The sequence below is a fragment of the Vidua chalybeata genome, chromosome 6 (genome assembly GCF_026979565.1).
Source record: "Vidua chalybeata isolate OUT-0048 chromosome 6, bVidCha1 merged haplotype, whole genome shotgun sequence".
Classification (NCBI taxonomy): Eukaryota; Metazoa; Chordata; class Aves; order Passeriformes; family Viduidae; genus Vidua; species Vidua chalybeata.
The window spans coordinates 54,987,852-55,008,909 of NC_071535.1; the positions used below are offsets into that span (position 1 = coordinate 54,987,852).

The 21,058-nt window shown below is 39.6% G+C and overlaps 1 protein-coding gene across 4 annotated transcripts in view; it reads right to left on the reverse strand.

Annotated features, from left to right (window-relative positions):
• The window catches only part of SHANK2 (SH3 and multiple ankyrin repeat domains 2), a 248,007-nt gene extending 229,945 nt beyond the window's left edge, over positions 1 to 18,062 (reverse strand). For 3 of the 4 annotated variants that reach the window (XM_053945755.1, XM_053945754.1, XM_053945753.1), the window contains exons 1-8: positions 17,962 to 18,062; positions 11,901 to 12,120; positions 5,753 to 5,956; positions 4,063 to 4,134; positions 3,821 to 3,929; positions 3,423 to 3,574; positions 2,452 to 2,619; positions 249 to 365 (exon numbers count right to left, since the gene is read on the reverse strand). In XM_053945755.1, the coding sequence (XP_053801730.1) occupies positions 249 to 365; positions 2,452 to 2,619; positions 3,423 to 3,574; positions 3,821 to 3,929; positions 4,063 to 4,134; positions 5,753 to 5,956; positions 11,901 to 12,104 (1,026 nt within the window). In that variant the 5' untranslated portion in view covers positions 12,105 to 12,120; positions 17,962 to 18,062. Of the gene's footprint in view, positions 1 to 248; positions 366 to 2,451; positions 2,620 to 3,422; positions 3,575 to 3,820; positions 3,930 to 4,062; positions 4,135 to 5,752; positions 5,957 to 11,900; positions 12,121 to 17,961 lie in introns of those variants that run through there. The other variant, XM_053945757.1, reaches the window with a different exon arrangement.
• Between the last annotated feature and the right edge of the window lie 2,996 nt (positions 18,063 to 21,058).

The following is a 21,058-nucleotide window of genomic DNA, read 5'->3' on the forward strand; positions in this document are numbered from 1 at the left end:
AGTTGTGGATGGCCCTTCCCTGGAAAGAGTGGTGAGGCCTGGGGAAGTTGTGGATGGCCCATCACTGGAATGTTCAAGGCTAGGTTGGATGGTGATTGGCTCAATGAGGTGTAGTGGAAGGGGTTGGAACTGGATGATCTTCAAGTTCCCTTCCAAGCCAACCCATCTGTGAGCTCCCAGCTCCTGCTGGGGACATTTCTGTCCCTACAGGGGGCCAGCAGGGCTGGTGACAGGGCAGGGGCTCTCACCTGGTTGTAGAGGGCACAGATGTGCAGGGCCGTGTTCCCTGAGGCGTTCTGCGCGCACATGTCAGCGCCGTAGAATAGGAGGTGCTCCAGGTGTTGGACATGTCCATACCTGCAAGCCTGGACAAGGATGCATGAATATTTTGGTTATTACACCAAAGCCTAGGCAAGATTTGCAGCAGAGAAAGTGCTGGTTTTACTGAGGGTCTAATTTTTAGAACAACACCTGGTTCTCTCATGGGAGCACAGACACCCAGAGGAGCATTCCTGCACCAACTCCAATGTGGGCACTTCAGGTACAGCAATCCTGTGCTTGAGTTTAACCATCTGATTATTTTGGGAATGGCAACATAAGAGATCAAGAAAATACTGCCTTTGGAACTTTTTATCCATTAATGTTTATGACTCAAATGTAACAAGTATTTTGTCCTGCTACACTCTGGAATGCTGCCCACCAGATGGCACTGAAGATTATCAGATTGCCAGAGCCAGGCCTTAGAAGGAAAATCTGGCCAAAATCCAAGTAAATCTTCTTGGTTCTGTGATGTCAAGCAGACACACAACATACACAGGACACTGCTCCAAAACAAGAGGAAATGTTCAAGAGTTACTTTATCTGTCACACAGATAAAAGGTTAGACCATGGATTTTTGGAAATAAGCCTCTATGAAGAAGATTCATAGAAATTAGAAACTTTGCTGATTAGCAAATAAGCTTTAAAATAAGCAAATAAGCTTTAAAATCACAGTAATTCTAATCTATGGCCTCTTTTACTTGACTTCCTTCTCCTCTATAGCCCACTGACCAAGCACCTCCCAATTTCTAATGTTTTGAACTTTGTAGTATCTTAGATCAGCATCATTCCTACATAAATGAGAATTTAAGGTAAAAGATACAGGTATAGAAATCCATTCAGTCTTTCTGAGGTACATCATCACTCCTGAATTCAGTGGGAGTTACAGACTGACACACCTGGCTTGGATCTACAATTTGGAAAAGTTAAGTGGACTGCTCAGTGCGCAAATTAAATCCCATCCTTTTTACTTCATTGAGGAATGCTTGAATTATTGATTAGTTGAAACAGATTGTTCCTAACTCAGATGTAAACATTGATTTATTTAGGATTACAACCAACACAGGGAGTTTGGAAAGCTCTATTTCATTATGAGAAATAATAACCTTATGCATATGAGGCTGGGAGTTTAAAAAGAGGGACATTTTCTCTGTATTTTTATGGAGTCCAGATGGGGCAATACTTTGATCCAGACAATCCATTTCCGCCATATCCTCAGAAAATATGGTAAAAAAAATAATGCCTTTCTTTTCCCCTACTCTAGAGATAGATCCAAACAACCTTAACCTAGACCCACTCAGTGAAAAAGCTCCAATTCCTGCCCAAATGTGGGTGCCAAAGCTACCTCCCATTTCTTTCCAAGAAAAGAAAAAAAAAAAATCTCTGTATTAAAGAATTTAGTTCACAGAAAATAAATTGAGCCAAGATGACCCTGGCAAACCTGTAAGATTGATTACTTGTATCTTTATTTATCTCATACTACAGCAGTTCCAATTTTTGTAGTTTTCCAAACTCATCCATACAGAGACATGACAAAGCAGCAGCAATGACATTGGGACTGTTAGAATCTTTGAACTTCATATATTACTGAGTTTATCACTGTGCAAAGGGAAATCAATAAAGCATTTTTACACAACTGCTGGATAACATTCAGGAATTTCTGGAGAGGACAGTGAGAGGCTGATGGACCCCAGCAGCAGGATCCTTATCCCAAACCTTCCTGTAAAGTTCAGCAGAGACAAGGGGAAAGCATCCTGACAAACACAGAAGGAGCATTACCAAGGAGCATTACCACTGGCATCTAACCAAAAGAAAGAGCTACATTTTCCTACTGAAGTGCCACAAACAGGAATCTAAACTTCCAAGAATCCGTGGCATAAATATGACAAGTGCAATTTCTGCAGTAACCAGAAGATTTCAAAGTTACAGAACACCACTGGAACAATTTTCTACTTCTAAGTCACCACAGCAGGATTCAAAGTAAATAAATAATAAGTAGAAAAAGCAGGTAGAAAAAGGAAGAAATGTCATACTTGAACGTTCAGGGACTTCAAAATAGCACTTAAACCACGACCACTATGGCACATTTCCTCATGCAAGTCCAACTGCAAACAAAAAGCAAATCTTCCCTACCTGATGAATTTCTTGCCATCCGTTTTCATCCTTGCAGCTGACTGTAGCATGTTCATGGAGTAAGAGCTCACAGCAGAAAGGGTCCCCTCCTACCACAGCTGTGTGGTACAGCGGGGTCAGGCCACAGCTGTCCTTGTAGTTGGGAGATGCTCCCAGCTCTAAAAGGGTCTGAAAGCAATCACAGACTTTGAAAAATAGATTTGGGAGGGACTTGCATATAAAGGGTCTTTACCTGAAAAAGTATGTATATGGTTGATCATTGACATAATATTTTTTGCTCACCTATTTATCAGCTGCTAAGTGTGGGCCACAGCACAGACTAAGTTAAGCAAGAAATGACCTTGGAAGAATTAGGATCTAAAGGAATCTATGGGGATGGCACAGAAAGGAGTGGCAATGTCCAGTTTCTACCCTCTCACTAGGTTCAGAAATGTCAGCTCTGTAAATGTTGCATCATCTTTGCAACACATTCACCTCTTCAGTTCCAAGGTGCTTTATCAAAAATGTCATGCAATTTGAGTACCTGTCAAAAGGGAATAAGCAAAATCCATAAAACTAAGACATCATCTAGACTATCAGATTACCTGTTAGAATACAAAAGAATACCTGTTAAAATACAAAAGACAACAGAAGACACTGTGTTAAGGCATAATGTGCAATCCATGCCACTGGAAGCTACTTTCAAAGAGTTAAGTGGCAAAAATGCTATTCCTATTTCCTCAGACAGATCTCAGTGTATCAATGAATTAAGCTTAAATTTCACCACTTTTCTTCCTACCAGGAAAAGACAAATCAGAAATTAAAAACCTGTCTATTGAAAGCAAATGCTAAGATTTGAAAGCCACAAGAAAGTACTAGAACAAACACATCTTAAAGGATCCATGGAGCTCAATACAGCAATTAACTGAAAACAATCTCCTTTATGCTTTTTTTTTTTTTAACATACATAATTTGCTCCTGAAAGCAATTACCTTGAGGGCTACTTGGTTCTTGGCTCTGGCTGCTTTGTGCAGAGCTGTCATTCCATCTTTGGCTCTGAAGTCTAAATGTGCTCCTCCATTTTTCAGGGCTTTTATCACTTCTACTGTATTGTCAAGCTGAGCTGCCAAAGTTAGGGGTGTTTCTAAGGAAGAGAATAGGATGTAGTTGGAAAAAGGTGAGAAGAATTATAAAACAAATTTAAGTTACTTTATAAAAAAAATTTAAAATACTGTTCAAAGCATAAAATGATCAATTATCTCCTTTGGACAGCAAAGCCCTACAGATTCCACTGGCTCAGAGTTGTGAAGGAATGTGTGAGATTCACCCTGTTAATCAATTTAATTAACTCAAGGTACTCCTCTATGCTGCTTAGTTTTGTTATTCTGACCTCCACTTTCTAAGTCATGATAGTTTGGGTCCAGTCCTCGGTCCAACATCTTGGTCATTTTTTCCACAGAGAGATGGTGGACATGATCCATAAATTTTTTCAAATTAGCCTGAAACAAAGAGTGAAAAATGAATCATTCTCTGATTTCAAAAATAAAATTTTGACTAAAAGTGAAGCATTCTATCAACTGATGTCAACACCCGCTGTAGGTAATTGCTAACTCCTGCAGGAAATTGGGATACCTTGGTGTGAAGTTTGGCCAGCTGCTTTTCATCGAGGTTGAACTGTCTGTACACTCTTTTCTTGTAGCGAAACTGAGGGCAGAAAAGAAGAAGAAATTTTAAAACTTAAAACTCATAATATCACTTTCTGACCTTGCCAGGAAGTATCATCCCCTGTGATGGTAGATTTAGGCAAAATTTTAGAAATAGGTTCAGTATTTCATATAGTTTTACATCATTTAAGCAAAATTCATATCTTGTAAGAATACACTGAGATCAGTGGAGGTGTGTGGGAAATGAGATCAGCCTCTAGAATCTACAGAAATTAGCAAGAATTACACTGCAAAGCACTTTTCCCCAAGGATTCCTGTGCACTTTCCTTTATAGTCTCAGGCAGAATGCTGGGAAGACGTTAAATAAAAAAATACTGATTTCAAAATTGCAGCTTAGCATTTATGAAATATAAAAAAAAACAAACAAACAACAACAACAAAAAAAGGATACCTGAAAAATCCCTTAGTCAACGTAAAAGGAACTTGCACATGGGAATAGTTCTGGTGTTGAACAGGACTGGTTTTGTGAATGAGATTCTGAGGATTGCCTCTCTTTTTGGCTGAAACTCAGTCAAATTTTATCCTGAGCAGCTTGGGTGCTGTAGCAAGATCTGTAGCAAAAGTCATGGGGGTTTCCACAGCTATAATTTACCATTCTCTCGTTGTCCCATGCAGCATTCCAGGAATGCAGCCTGTCTGTTGCACAAGGGACTGCACTAAATGAGGCTTTGACACCAGCCTTCCACAAAATCACTTTTAACACCTCAATTGCTGTAGTCAACACTCAAGAAAAACGACAGAAACAGAATAAAGTGGCTGTTTAATTTCCTTACAGTTGTAATGTGGTCATCAGTGACTGAAACTCTGAAATAAACTCCTGGAAAAGCAAAGACCTGAAGCCTTCTCAGGACCTTGATTCTTTTCTCTTGGATTTATGTTATAGTGGAGTAAGTCTATTAACCACACATTATTAATGGTTGATCTGCCACCATACAGGCAATATCAAAATTAATTAAATGCCAGTTTCATGCCCCAGTTTGCTGCTATATTGCATGATCTGGCTCTGCTCCAAGTTTGTTCAGTGCCATAAAAGTTCTGCCCAGCTTATCCTCAACTGCAGAGTCTCTGCAGGAGCAACAGAGCAGGAAATCCCAGTACACACCCTCTCCTCCCTTTACTGCTTTCTCAGGAGGCAGACAGAGGCAACCTGTGCACTCTGAAGGATGGCACAGAGGGAACTAGATGAGGGTTAAAAAAGGTTTCACTGAGACAGAAACTTCTCTTTGTGAGAAAGCAAAGGCTGGTGATCCAGCAACTACTACACTGCTATTGCAAACCCCATCACAGATCCAACAGCTTCACCTAGAACCTTACATTTCTTTATTAAATAACTAAATAAGGATACATGTCCTGTATCCTCAGCAAAGGAAAAGTCCAAAGTCCACTGTGCCAGAAGGGCTGACTCTTTGCAACTTTTTGGGGACAGACCAGCTCCACGAGCAGGGAATGCCAGAACTTCTGTGAGCAAGGGTTCAAGCTCAGACTTGCTGATAAGCATTTCCCAGATGTAATTCAGGTGCACACAGGCACCTCAAATACAGCTTTCTCCACATTTTGTATCAGAATAGAAATGCTTCAGAGGTTAGATCTAGAAATACCTCGAGTGAAGGAACTCCTTTATTGACTGGCTGTGGGTATTCCCTCAGAAGCCTCTCCTCATCCAAAAACTTCCCATCTCTCCCGTTGCTTGCAGGCTGGAACAGTCCATAATTCAGGACATCTTTCAAACTCTGGTTCAAAGTGCACAAAATCCGCTGTTTTGCAACCCACACTGAAGCTTCTGGGTTAAATCGAATGCATTTCTGCAAAGAGAAATTATTTTAAGGAACACAATTAGTGAAAAAACCTAATTCTATATCATATGTGCAATGATAATACCTAATGCACAAGTAGTGTGAAAACACAGGAAATTTCAAGTCCTTCCACAAACCTCAGGGAACGCACACATCCTTCCTCAGAGAGAGAGCACCTTCATGGAAAACCTGTTCAAAAGGGATGTTACAATATGTTTAACTATCCACTTGATGCTTGGCTGTTCTAATATCAGAATATATTAGATATTTTTTTGGATTTCACCAAAAAATGGTATTCAGGCAAGAATTCTACTTCCCTTTTCACTACATTTATCTGAGGGAAAGTTTATGGGAGGAATGATACAACGTGAAGCAAATGACTTGAAAACCTTGACAAACTTTTGCAGTTCTCTGCTTCTTACCAAGCTGGAATTCAGGGACTTGAGGAGTCTGGGGATTTTGCCTACACTGCAGTCACTGGTTCCAAAGTACCAGCAGATGGCAATGCCTAGAAAGCAATTTGGTGCCTCTGATGTGCATCCTGAACACACAATGCTGTTTTTCTGCTTTAGTCCTTTACAGTCTTCAATATAAAATGAACTATTAGACTTTATCACAAGTAAGGCTGGCTAGGAAGCAGCTTTCATTTCCCCTACTTATTTTATTTTTCAAGATGTTTTGTGAAAAGTTTTGGGGGGGGTTATATGCTGAAAGGAAGGAGAGAGAGATACAAAGTAGATTGTAACAAGTATTTTTCTTCCCAAACATCCCAGTAGTTACAGTATTGGCTTAGCAACAAGGCCCATCTGTTTGAAATCCCTGTATTCCCTCGGAACCTCACTTGCCTCACAACTCCTACATGGATTCAAACTTCAATACAAGATTCAGACTCAAACATCAGCACTTCCTAGCAAAACTGTCAGTTACAAGATGGGCAATTAGCTTAACTTTTAACATTATCCACACATTCTGAAAAGTTACGGTGTTATTCAAAAAAATTGAGTGTTATTCAAATGGGAAGATAATTTTGAAATTACTTGTATTTCTTTTCCTCCAAGGAAAATCTTTCTTACATGAAATAAACTAATTTTGGACTTGTGTGACGCTGTTTTGATTTTAAAAATACAAAGCAGTTACTTCTGATCACAGTTTAATTAAGTCATTTAATGCACCTGGAGAATCCAAAACATGCAATTTTGTTCAGTCTATTCTTGTGTTCTCTCTGTTCTTGATGGCAGACAAATATTTCACAAACTAATTCAGTGAGAGCTCCAGCTCTCCTAGTGATTCCTAAGAAATAAAAGTGGACTTATTGTAAAAAAAGCTGATTCCATTAGCAATTTAGAATGAAATAAGATCAGTTATGTAAAAAGTAAATGGATAACTAGGGAGTTTTCTGCTACCAAAATGTTTCAGGCTGAGAAAAGTGAAATTAGTGAGAAAAGTGATTATTTATGCTTTCCATGAAGCCAGGCAGGATAGAAGTGGAGTTGTTACCACTCTCTCAGAGGCAGGTGCTGACCAAGAGGATAAAAAGGGGCACTCAGATGCTGCATAAGGTGCATTTTCCATCAGCCTGTCCCTGGAACAACTCCACTGTGCTGCTTCTGTGTCCTCCTGGCAGCCCTCCAGGCAGGGAGCACCACAGCCACCCCCTCTATCCTGCAGACAAGTCATTACTTACTGCCACACTCTGTATCCTGAGGAAACATCAGCTCAATCACAGCAGGACCTACACACAGGCTGCTCCAGTTATGAAATAAGGAACAATTCATTAGGCACACATGGCATGGTGACCACAAGGAAAGGAGGCAGCAGCAGAGTAAAAAAAAAAATGGACAACGCTTTCTAATCTTCAATGACAAGAAAAAAAATTAAAGAATAGGAATCATTTAGTGACAAGGAACTACAGAAGCACGTGAAACAAAGATGTGTTACACTGACAGATACAGTCACTGTAAAAAAAACCACAAAGAACAGCCCCAAAAAAATCCCTGAGTGGCTCAAAGTCACTGTCAAAACCACAGCAGGCCCCTCAAAATGCAAGTGTAGCAGCAAGACACCACAACAGCAGTGGCTGTTGTTTGGGATGTGAAAGCTCCTTGGATCACAGGAGACATGGTCAATTATAATCTTGCATTCCTGCACACTGGTGAGAACAAGTCATTGAATGAAGGGCAGGATGGGAAGCCAGGGAAAATACAACTCCCTCAGCTGAAGGGATGATATTAATTCAGTAGGAATAATGTTTATGATACAGAATGTCTGAGGGATAGTATTTATCAGCTTAAAATCAATCAGCAAACACATCTTTCTGCTCAGCTGTCAATCACACAAACTGTGCTGTGACTGAGGGACACAACAAAATGGTTTGTACAGCTGCCTCCAAAAATATGATTGTCAGGATATCAAAATATGAATTATTCCTTTCAATGGGAGATGTTGATAATAAAGATGTGACAGCCAAAGAGTGGGATAATAAAGATGTGACAGCCAAAGAGTGGGAAACACAAACGAGAGTTTGGCATCATGGAAAGAAAAGGGAGCAAGTCCCACATTTTGGTTTGTGCTGTGCTCAGCTTGATTCTCTGCTGAAACACTGCTCTCCATCAGGCTGCACTCAGGAAATACAGAATTCATGAGGCGACAGGTCAGAAAAACCAGTCTGGCCAGGCTGTCAGCTGATCACCTGCCCAGATCAAGGGCATGTGAACAGATACCAGCAGCACAATGCTTCTCTTATTAAACTGAAGATAAAACAAGGAAGAGCAAACAGAAAGCAGCAAGGAACAGTCAGGCACAAAGAAGGATACAGAAGAATACTGGGGAAAAGTTGCAAAAGAAAACCTGGAGTATCTATGAGGCAGCACAATCTGGAAACAAGTGAAATTGGAGGCATCCCAAGGAAAGATGGGACTCAAGCTGCAGTTGTCACAACTGGGTTCCTACTTTTCTAAGGTAAAAAGTGCACAAAGTAAACAAAGTGTTTTATCTGAGAAGCAAAAGCACGAAAGGAAAAAGATTCTTAATCCTAAAATCCAACAAATAATAAAAAAAAGTAAAGAAAGGATAGAAAAGTATAAAAAGCAATGCAGAAACAGAACACCAAAAAGTAGCTCCAATTTAAGCTGTTGCTATACCAAACTGCCACTTACCAAACAATATTTTGCATGGAAAGTCTAATATAATTTTAAAAACTCCAAAACCCAGGGGAGGGAGGAATCAGTAAATGCTCATTATTCCAGTGGAGCAGCAAAACAGATGGGCAGAAAGTGTCTCAGAGAAGTCTTCAGCAGACCCAAACCCATCTCAGCCTCAGAATTCAATAAAACGTATGGATCTGAGCATTTTGACTTTAAACATAAACCAGAGGGAGCATGTAAGTACAGGGTAAAACAAAAGAGTGGAACAAGCACCATGTATTGATAATAAAACGATGAAAACATTCCTTAAAACAACTGGCTGACAGAACTGTTCTCAGTGTCTGTGGCAAAGAGCAATTCTAAGCACAAAACACCATCCTGTCAGAACATCAAAGTAAAGGAGATTTTCTTGACAACAGCTCCTGAAGAACCAGACTGATTTCACTTATAGGCAGCATCACTTGGGATTTGTTCCTACACAGGCTGGAAAAGGAAATGGATACAAGATGACTGGGCCTGGATGCAGACCAAATAATATATGCCACATAATACAGCTGTTTTACTTATGCTCCTCGAGATTGTGGAGGGCTTTCCACGCTCTCCATTCCCTCAGGAATTTTACTGAGCTCAGGAAATCTTTCAGTCATTCATTTGACTATTCTCCATCCTCCTGTGAGAAGGATGACACTTCTTGAATACAGGTCATGCACAGAGGCAATAAGAAATTACCATTAATACCAAGTAGTGTTTCAGTAAATTGGGTTATCACCCGAACTGAGAAGGAGACGAAAAAATAACTGATCTAAGAACTGAAAAGCAATTGTTCTTAAGGGCTCTGTATGAACTTGTCAAGGTTCACATTGTCTTCCAAGTTTCGAATGAGAATAAAAGAGCAACAAGACAGACATCCTACAATGTCTGGTAATTTATAAAATTTTCCATGGCAGCACATCCTAGTCGTGGTACTTGGTGCTTATCTCATACCTGCAGTGAAATAAAGGCAGTTTGTACCACAGCCACCACAGATGAGCAAACTTCATTCTCTGGGAGTTTGTCTAAGGCTTTAAAGCTTCCCAGTGGGCTAAATTTTATCTAAACCCCTAAACTTGTCTTCCTTAGTACAAATATAGTCTTGATCATAACTCCCTAAAACACAAACAAAAAAAAAAGGCAGAAAACTAAAGAAAACTAAATTATGTTATTTCATGCTTCTTTGATTAAACAGCCTAATTTTAAACACCTTATATGTTAAATTAATCATAATTATACAGGAAATGGGGCCTATGTTTGCTCTGGCTTGTAGCTGTACAACAGCTCAAACTCTGATCTTCTCCAGTTTTCTTCACTACATTTAATCCACAAATATTTCTGTTTGCTAACCTCAATCCAGGTTTCACTTTCTTGCGCAAAGAGTTTGTGGGCTGATAAATAAGTACATCAGCTGCTTTAGAACCACTTAAAACAATTCAGTTACTTTTAATGAAGAGTTTATTGAAAAAGAAAAAGAAATACAAAAAAAAGCAATAAAAATTAACAAATGATAAAATTAATTTTTAAATTTGTCTTGATAATGTCAATAAGTAACTTATTACTGATCTAAAACGCAGAGTAATTAAATAAGAGGACTTCAGGTAGCTACTATCCCTGTGGTTTTAACAGCAGAGTAAACATAGCAAGAAAAGCTGGTATTTCCATTCCATTTTCATGGATCTATTCATTGACAGGGTCACAGATAGAGCAAGCTGGTAAGATCATCAAGAAAGAACTCCAGAACCACACTTGAGGGCACACTGTCAAAACAGCTTTTCCCTGTCAGGCTGCAGCCAGCCCATCTCTATCATTCTAAAAATGAACTTAATTAAGAAGAAAGGAAGGGTTTCATTGGAGATAGATCTTTGACAGCAGCAGGGCATGATGTAGCTCTTCCATGTCAGCACAGAGTGATGTATGTGGCTCACATCCATTAAACTGATGTGTTTTTATAATCATGGAAATTTCAAAAGGCTGGTGCCACCACCTGACATCAGCATTCAAGGAGACAGAGGGTAATTCAGATAATTAACAACAAACTCAGACAAATTGTGGTTCAAGATGGAATCAGTGTCTCCCAAGACCTTTTCCGCCATGACACTGTCATTCCTATCACAGGACTTGTGTTGGTTTCTCTGGCTGGAAGGTTCAGAAACAATACCCTGTAGTAAAGGCATGGCAGCAAAGGAGGAATGAAAGGTTTATTTGTGCTTCTTTTTCCTCATCTTTACACTCTAAAAGCCACAGGCTCTCTAAAAGGGATGTCTTTTGTGAGGCAGGTTGACAGAGAAAGACAACAAATGTAGTAAAGAGAATTTGATGACCTCTTGCAGGACCCCAGTTTAGTGTCAATCACAAACTATTTCATGAGAAGAGGAACTAGAGAAGCCATATATATATATGTATATATATGAGGCTTTCATAGAGTTAACATGTAATTTTTTTATTCAATCTTCATCTTCTGATGAGGTTATGGATTCCTAAGTCTTTCTTTTACCCCAAATATCTGAATGCAGATCAGAGAGATATTTTGCTTTATGAACATGGCTTTCATCAGGTCAGCACACTAAATTCTCTTAGAAGGGATGGTGCCTTTAGTTGAGGCAACCAGTCAGATAAACCACTGGGGTACAAAGTGTAGACATTAAAACAAAACATGAATTTTGTCTGTAACACATCAAAAAAGAAAGTAAGAAAAGGGAACAGATGTACCGCAGGTTGAAGCCAGCAAAGCTAATCATTAATTTCACTTTGTTTAATTGTAGTGCACTCTGCCTTACCGTTTGCTGCAGGTCAGGTATGATAATTCGAATCACTAAAGTGTTGCTCTGACTGTCTTCCATTCTGCTACTTGGCTTTTCTGCAGTTGCTCTAATTGTGTCATAAATAGTTTCTTCTTTAGAGCTGTCCGATTCAGACTCAACAGAATAGTCAGAGAAGCTTTGTGCCATTTCATCTTCACTTGATGTAGGGCTACGAGGCATGTTAAAGTTTTTTATCCTGCCAATACAAAGGAGGAAAAGAAACAAATAAGTTACAGTTCAAGTCTTCAAAATGAATCAGCTATAAATTTTTTTCTTCTTGGAAATAACATGCATTTAACAAGGAAGTTTTATGGTTTATCCTCCTTTTATTTCTTTCTGTCCATTATGTGGGTAGGCAGAGTGTAAAGGAAATAAATCTGGCTACCAATTTACTAGAGAAGAGGAAGGGCAGGAGAAGGAAAAAAGAGTAGTAAAAAAAGATGACCTTCCTTCCCAGCCACACCCAACCTCCCAAAGGATCCAGAAAAAAACAGCATAATTACCCAGTCCTGTGCTAACCAGCACTGCTGAAAACTGTGCTAAGAGCTAGGTCTGCCTTTGAAGCTTCCTCCTCCCAGTGAAAAGACATTTCAGAGAATCAATGTAAATGCTAAACTAACATCATCCTGTACATCAAGAATCTGCACAGGTGAGGCTTTCATAAAAGTCAGTATTCCCAAATAGTGGAACCAAGCAAAAAATGAAATCCTACAGGGAGCCAGACAGACACAGATGCTGCTCTGTGGTTTGTGGCCCACACAACATCTTTTTAACCAACACCACCCAGATCTGTCCATTGTATATACTCAGTTTAGAAGCAGTTCTAATGTGTGATATAGCTTAGGCTAAAATGAAAGTCATGTTTATTACAGATTAAAGATATTTGTAATCAGGGGTCTCACACTAAGAAGAGCAGAACATTTTCCTTCTGGGCTTTTCCACCTACAATAGCAAAAGAATTTTTTTTGTCCCACAACCTCAAAGCTGCTCCAGGATATGAAAATTATTATTCTATAGAAAAATTGAGGAAGGCATTTACAGTGGAAAAAACTGGAAAGACCAACAATAAACTCTGCAGTGCTTGGACATAATATAATTTTTCAGATTTAGGAGGCTAAAAAATGTATTTTTTTTTCTTTTTTTTTTCCTGTGAGTAATCTTCCAAGACAATTCCTCAGCTTTTTCATGCAAAATAGAAAATTCGGTTAAAATTAAAATAAAATAAATAAATGAAGATCCAAACAAGCAATTCCACTGTCAGGTCACATTCAAAAAGAGACAAAAAAAAAGCAGAAGTGAAGCACAGAAAGGTAAAGTGACTTGACCACTCATAATCCAGGTGACTGTACTGAGGTACCCAAATACACATTTTCTATACTGCTCTCTCAGCCAGACCAGCCCAAGTAAATAAAGTCAAACAGCAGCAAGAGATAAAAACATTTTTTACCACTGTGCCTAACACTTTAGTTTAAGCCAATTTCGTTTAAGTCATTCCCTCTTCACTGCCTGGTCACTGTCCCAGCAATGACTCCAGAGCAGGAACCAAAGGCTGCCACTGTCATTTCCCATTTTAAGATGCCCATAGGTTGGCTGGGCAGTGGTGAGTCAGGCCTGAAGCTAGAGGTCAAGGACAAGCACTCCCACATCACATCACACCCCCACATCATCAAGCCTTATTGTTGTTTCTGATGAAGGATAATTCCAGTGTTATTACCCTTCATAACTGGTGTTATGAAGATAAAACCAGTGCATTCAGAAATCTGAAAGCAAGACAGTTCACAGCAGCTTAATGCAAGGCTCTATTTACAAAGAAAAACTCTGCAGGGAGTATTTCATTTTTTTGCTGCTTCAGTGAACTGTAGATTAATGCTGCTCTCCAAAGCACCTTAAGTCAATAAAAAGCATAAACACTTCTGTGGTTTCTCTATTTATCTGCCACTGCTAAAACATGTGAACCCAAAATACAGCAGGGCAATACACAGAATTTAAGGGCATAAGAGGTACAGGCCAGTGAGTGTGGGCAGAAAGACAAGGACCATCACGTGGTTTGTCTGTCCCTAAAGTCATCTGAGAGTGCAACACATTCCAGGGCAGTGGATTTGACAGAGAGCAGTAAACTGCAGTTATACAGCAGCCAAATAAAGAGTTGAGTTAGGAGGAAAAAACTTCCCCAGGTTTTGGCAAGCAGATTTTCATGCAAAAACTTCCCAGGAATAGCTCATTCTAGAATAAGAAAGGAAAATCTCCAGCTGAAGAACCAGCTCCCAGGAATCAAGCCTTTAAGTTTAATAAATATTGGGACAAAGAACTCCTTGGAGACTTTTCAAAAAGGCACAAGATACCTAATCTTCTGGAAAATAATGCATAAGTAAGTACAGAAAGGATAATGAAAGCCTGTATCCACAGTGGCAAAATGAATAGGATATGGGCCCCACCAGGACAGTGGAAAAACAGATAATTTAAACACCATTTTTTTAAACAAGGCTATTTCAATACTGGAGAAACTAGCAATTTATTTGGCTCAAGTTGTGTGGAGATGGAAGATCCCACCATTTGTTAACCAGTGCCACTGGCTATCACAGCTCCCACAGGGAAGCTGTTATCTTTTAGTAACTGTTTCACTTTTGTCCCAAGGATATTCCAAAAGATTTTTCCACAACCTAATTTACTACATCAGAAAAAATAAGGCAAGTTGCCTGGCTTACTAATTAATACTTGTATAACCCATGAAAATATTGCATCCCAGATTCCTAAATCCTAGCTGGCAATTCATTGGTTCAATACAGCTGAAACACAAATTAGGTTTATCATGGTTGTCTGGGATGCCTCTTTTCCTTTTCTTAAAAAAAAAAAAAAATCCCACAAAAAAAAAAAACATAGGATTCTTACAGTTAAACTGATCATGTTTAGTTTGTGACTGCTTTTGGTGTAGAGAAGTGCTAGGTGCTGACAAGGTTCTCTGTAATTGAATAAAAACAGATGTCATTATCATCTTGGCAATAAACACACAATGAAAAGTGTCACATCAACAGGGCTTGTTCCACCTCATGTTGTCTGTCCACATTTCTCAGCTCCTGGGCACTGAGTGTGCCCCAGCTCCAGGCACTGTCCTGACCTCTGCACATCCCCTAAGCAAAGCAAACTTGAGCTGTAGCTGGTTAAACACTCCTTTTGGCACAGGAAGGCCACAAAGAAGCAGGAAGATGAGAGAGTGAAAGGACAGCTTTATGCTCCCCTTATTATTGGGCTTTTCCCCCAGCATCTTGCCCTTTAGCTTGGAGGGAGCAGCAAGATGTGCACCCAGCCTCTGGGGCTAAGACCAGGTGATGTTTCTCAGACCAACTGGCCAGATGAATGAAGCAGAGCTCAGACTGCTGCTTTCCCTTTACAGATGCTATTTTTAGATGTTTTTTCTCAGTCCAGCCCACAGCTTTCACAAAGTCTGCTGGAATTTCTTATTCTGCCATTTGCTGCCACCACACCATTAAGAAGCGTTTGAAACAGTCCAAACTATGACCATCAAACTCCCTTTTTCTCTAAAAAATAATAAAAGAAAACTCCTACAAGAATATTGTAAAAGGCTGGAATTAAACAGTACACAGGTTATTAAATGGGAAAAAAAATCAACTCCCAGAGCTCACTCTCAGGGTGAAAGGTGTGCTCCAGTGAGTGCAAACAGACACAGCAGGGGGAAAACCAAGAGCAGCAATAGATTAATCTACTTTTTGGAGCCTGAAGGCTGTTGAACATCACACAGAAGGAATTTAATAAGTATACATGTTGATATTTATTTTTAACTTAAGATATTGTAAACTTGATGTGAAAGGGTTTAAAATATCATCAATAGAGAGACACACCGGACAGAGGATCTTCATTGAACATCCAGGTATTATCAGATAAATCCACTATAAAAACCACGTTTGAAAATCTTCAGCTTACTTATGGCTCTGTGTGATTTTTGTTGACCCTGCAAAGTACCAAACCCTCCTGGTCTTGTTTGTCCCTAAAACACAGCTGAGGCACAAGTACCAAATGTCTTGTTCAAGGTCACTAAGGCCACATCTCAAGGTTTCAAATTCAGGGGTCAGTGTCTCCTAGTCAAGATAAAACCAATCTGTTTTTATATAAACACTCATTTGCACAATAGGAGCCCTGTTGCCTGCAGGGAGAAGCCCTCCAGACTGCTGCTGTGAGGCCAGTTACAAACCTACCTGTGGGAATACCTGGGATATAGAGTGGGCATCAGGGGTTGAGTAATGCCATGAACCAGACTGGGAGAAAAGTTTGCTGGGAGAGGAACAGTCACTGCTAGAAAGAGGTATTTAGTCATTAACTCTGAAGGAAAACTATTCAGGAAAGGGATTTCTGTATAAAACCTGCCAGAGCTCCCAACACTTGGATTCTGTGGCTTTATTCAGCAGATATTATATATATCTGCTCAAGAATCAGCTTGATGAGGTACTAAATTAAAATGCTGGAGAAGATAAAGTATTTTCTTTTCTAATTATAATAAAATTAAAACAAAAATGCACTTCAGACAGAGCTGAAGGTGGGGGTTGAGTCCCAGCACACCATGCATTTCACACCTCTCTCTGGTTGGGCAGAAAAGGTCAGAGGAAAATTTGAATTGAAGACCAATTCCAAAGGACAATTTGCAATTTGATGGGTTCAAGCTCCCTCTGCACTCTAATTTCAAAGCTGGCAGTAACCAGCATTGCCTCCCAAAAAGGAAGCCCACCCTCCTTCTCACCCCAGAGCATTCCACACTTGTCCCCAGACTGCTTTAACACGAACAGTGAAGCAAAACAAAGCACTGATCCAGGTCAAACTCAAGCTTTTTTTTTTGTTTGGGAAGTTAGTTTCCACATCCATCACGCCTCTGAACTGGATCACTATGCAAATGTTTGCAGAAGCAGCAGGAGAAAGATGGCATAGGGCCAGAAGTGAACTGCCAGGGCTTGAAAGGGCAGAGCCACTTTATCCAAAGTCAGCATTAATGTTTGCCAGCACGGAGTGGATCTGAGACACCGCTGCCCAAGTGGTAGGAAAGAGATGTCCACAAACAGAACCATCTGATTAACCCCAATGGAAATGTTAGCAGCACCCAAATTCCACAACTCCAACCAGGCTAGGGCTGAAAGCCACAGACACAAAACTCAGCCAGGCAAAGGCAAAACCTAAAAGAAAATATCTATAAGAAGAAAACCAGAACATGCACAAGGAGTGCTAAACAATCCACAGCAAAACCTCAAGGGAGACAAGGCACTTCAAGCTCCCTTGTTCTCCCAGCTCCACCAGACAGGGAGAACCACCCCCCTGATTACAGTTTTATTTTGCATTTAGCAGTCCCTCACTTAAATTCACTTCCCGGTGATGTATTTTTGATCTTTCTGTTAAATAACTGAAACACCCAGATAAATACTTTAGAAGATGAGTTCTGACACAAACGTTACAGTACCAGAATGATGAGCAAAAATTCCTCCTGTACTTTTCTCTGAAGCTGTTGTTTCTCAGTGTGGCATCTCACGCTTCCAAACTGAATTATTGATTGGAAATCAATATTCAAAGTCAATGATCATATCCATTGGTTCTCATCAGCATCACCAGGAGATTGTTTTCACTGCCCTGCTAAAGAGCAGATTTATGCAGCCCTTGATTGTTTTGCTGGATGACAAGCACAAGTGTCAAATAGTTTGGCAAAAGGGCTCAAGAGTGAGACTTTACCCCACCTTTCATTTTTTAAGGAAACAAAGAAGAAAATTGCGTGAATAAATTGCCAAACCTGCCACTGATTTGAGTTCTCTTGTTCATGTCTATTTGCACAGACTTGCTAAAAAGAGGTTAAGCCCCATTAACATTTGGTATTTAGAGTCTTAAATGCCAACATCATATGATTAAAGTGGGTCTGTAAGCAGGTAATTTTTTTATTATTCTTAAACATAGGTACTTCACCATTATATCACTGCTGCACACACACAAAATCTACATAAGCAGCCTATTTCTGCAAATACAGGGTAGTTTGAGTTTCTTTTCTTACCAAGCAGCTTTGATGCTAATTTTCTCCCTTGTTCTCTGTCTCTTCTACTTAGCATTTATTTTCTCTGTAAACTATTCAGCTGGTCATGGTATCTCCATGGAAAGGCTGAAGTTCAGCCAGGCAGATGTAAAGAGACATTTTGGGGAGGAATATGTACACAACTACTTCTGCTGAATGAGGAAGGCTGGAAGACAGGCAGAGAAGCAGATGTTGAAAAAGCTTTTGAATGTCTGAAGTGGAATTTCAGCATGAAAAACATTTGAAGTAGGATTTCAACATGAGAAAACAGAACCTGCTGGCAGAAAGAGGAACCAAGTGTAAAGACTTAGCACAGGGTGGAACAGTAAAATTGGTTAGAATGGATACAAAAATGATTCAAACATATTAATGGGGGAAACATAGCAAGTATTTATAAATGTTAACCAGCACAGGGAAGTTTGCAGTAAAGGCCAACTCCCAGTGGCAATATAAGTTCTTAAGTGGCTTCTTTTAAGCCCCTGCAAGGTTTCCAGAACAATTCTGGCTGACCTTTAAATAAAGGTCCTTCTTCCAGACAAGGAATTAGGCCCAGCCCCGAGAGCCCCACAGCGCTACCTTCCAAGCTCTGTTCATTTCTACAGTTGCTTTTAGCACCACCTCTAGTTTTCACATTTATTAGAACTTCTGCTTTCCAACAGATAGACAACAGTGCTCCTAAGGCATTCTTTAAATACTCCTTGCACTAGAAACTATATATTTATAAATATTTATTTATATATTTTATGGGAAAATAGTAACCACTTTGAAGCATTAAATAAGATCCTTACAGGAATTGCTTGTACATAATTGTAAAAGCAACATTCAGTTTGAAAATTCACCTGCTTAGTATGTATTGACCCAGAATTCTAAACCACTCTACACAGATGATAAAAAAAAAAGAAAGCTAAATAAGTAAGTAAGCAGCTAAATAACTAATCCAAATAGGGTGGAAAACAGCAGAATGTTTTAGGAAATGCACCAAGCACATTGTCCCACATACATGATTTGCACCAAAAAACTGAGATGCCTTCTTGGACTCAGCATTGTATTCATGAGCAAAACAACAGCCAAGGTATGAAAAGCCAACTTGAAACATGGGAAAGTTCATCCAGTTCTGGATCCAGAAAGGCATTTCTTCATAACATGACAGCTTTTACATAAGATATCACAAAGAAATTCTTTACTGTGAAGGTGGGGAGGCTCTAGTTGCCCACAGCAGCTATGGGTGCCCCATCCTGGAAGTTTTCTATGACAAAATAAGCTGCAGATGCATTGAATGAAAGGAAAAATTCCCCTTCACTTATCCAAACAAAGAATGCTACAATGTGAGTAGTTACAACATATTCTTGAAGCAAAACCGAAGTAGTACAACACTTCAACTTTTAATAGTCACTGTCTGTTCCTAAGAAGACAGATTAAATGGTCATTTTGGGGTGTCCACCAAATTTTCTTACCATATAGGGCAAGGCATTTTATCTTCCAGCCTCTGCTTGCACTTAGCTATGTAAATATCAAAAAGATAATGATATGTTGGAAGGGAAAGGACATAAGAGAATTTATCAAGATTTACAACAGGAGTCTGTAAAAAAAAGCTTGTTGAACATATTTACCTCAATTTCACATCCCCAACGGACAAAGCAGCTCTGTTGCTAGTTAATTTGCATTTGATGTTTATCAACCTCTTTCCTCTTTACCCATAGAACATTTTTTTCTGATAATTCAAATACAAACAGAATAAAGTGTTAACAGAGAAGCACCACTGGTGTTTTGTTATGTAGATTAGATCAAACTCTGAATGTAGACAAAGCAGATTTCCTCTCCTTGCACACAGGTTAGCATTTAGAGCTTGCTATGAAGTTTAACCTGAGTTTTCCTCAGATGTGATCCTGGTGGGGACTATTATGGCATTTGATTTGCTGTGTTGACAGAAGTAGTCTCATTGTTTGCTTTAGTTTAATCAATGGAATAACATGCCAGTTAAAAAAAAGCAAAGCTTCAAATAGATGCTCTGTTTTTCTTATAAAAGGATGAGTTATCTTTGGTTGAGAGCAGGCACAACAAATAAAATCAATTACCCTTTCTCCTTGTGTATGCTAGGGTTTTTTTCTCATTTAATTTCAACAAATTCATTTCTATTTCAACTCAGCAGGAAACACCCCTTGAGGTTTGCAGAGGACAAAGTGGTTTGCAAATGTCTACAGGTGGGATTTGGGGGCACAGAGCTCAGACTCTCCAGGTCTGTAGTTCCAGGCCAGTCCCCTGCCAAAGAGCCCATCGGAGGAGATTTTCCCTGGCCTTCACACCAGCTTCATTTCTTTCCTTAATCCAATGGGAAGCAACAAACAAACAGTGACCCAGAAAGGGCAGAGGAGGAGCAGGGCAGGTGAGCAGCCCTTGGTTCAGCCAAACTCCAGTGCAAGCACAGCCACGTGCCCTGTCCTCACCATCCCTCTGCCCATCTGTGTCTGTCTGCAGTGAATGCTCCTGGTTCCCAAGGACAGATGGTCTCCAGGCTTCTCTTAATTGCAGAAAAACTTCCCTGACTTTTTCCTTTTTCAGAGGTAATTTTGAAAAAGGAACTCTGCTGACCTTAGCTGCATCTTCCCCAGCTATTTTCCAATGCAAGCTAAGCATATTTTGGGCTTTAATTTAAACTCCAGCCTATGCTCATGGCACAACCAAGGACATTCTTTAGGGTTGTGCAGGTGAAGGATGGTGATGACAGAGTGGAGAAAATATTTGCAGGCTTAGAGAGGTTAAATGATCTGCCAAACTGACCCAGTGACTATGTAGAATAACTGAGAAATAAATTGTTTTCTTGACCTTTGAGATTTTTGATTCAACTCATTATACAGATAAACTCATTTTTACCAAATTATAGCCAGCCAAAAATTAGGCAATCAACTCAAACTGATTAAAAGAGCCAGTTTCCTCATTGACTACCAAGGTTTAATTATTACCTTCAGTAAACAGCTCAAGAAACAAAATATCACTTCTTAGGCAAGAAGAAAACAGAATGAGACCCATGTTTGTGACCATTAGGCAAAAGAAAGGAAACAAAAAATAGAAAGAATGTTAT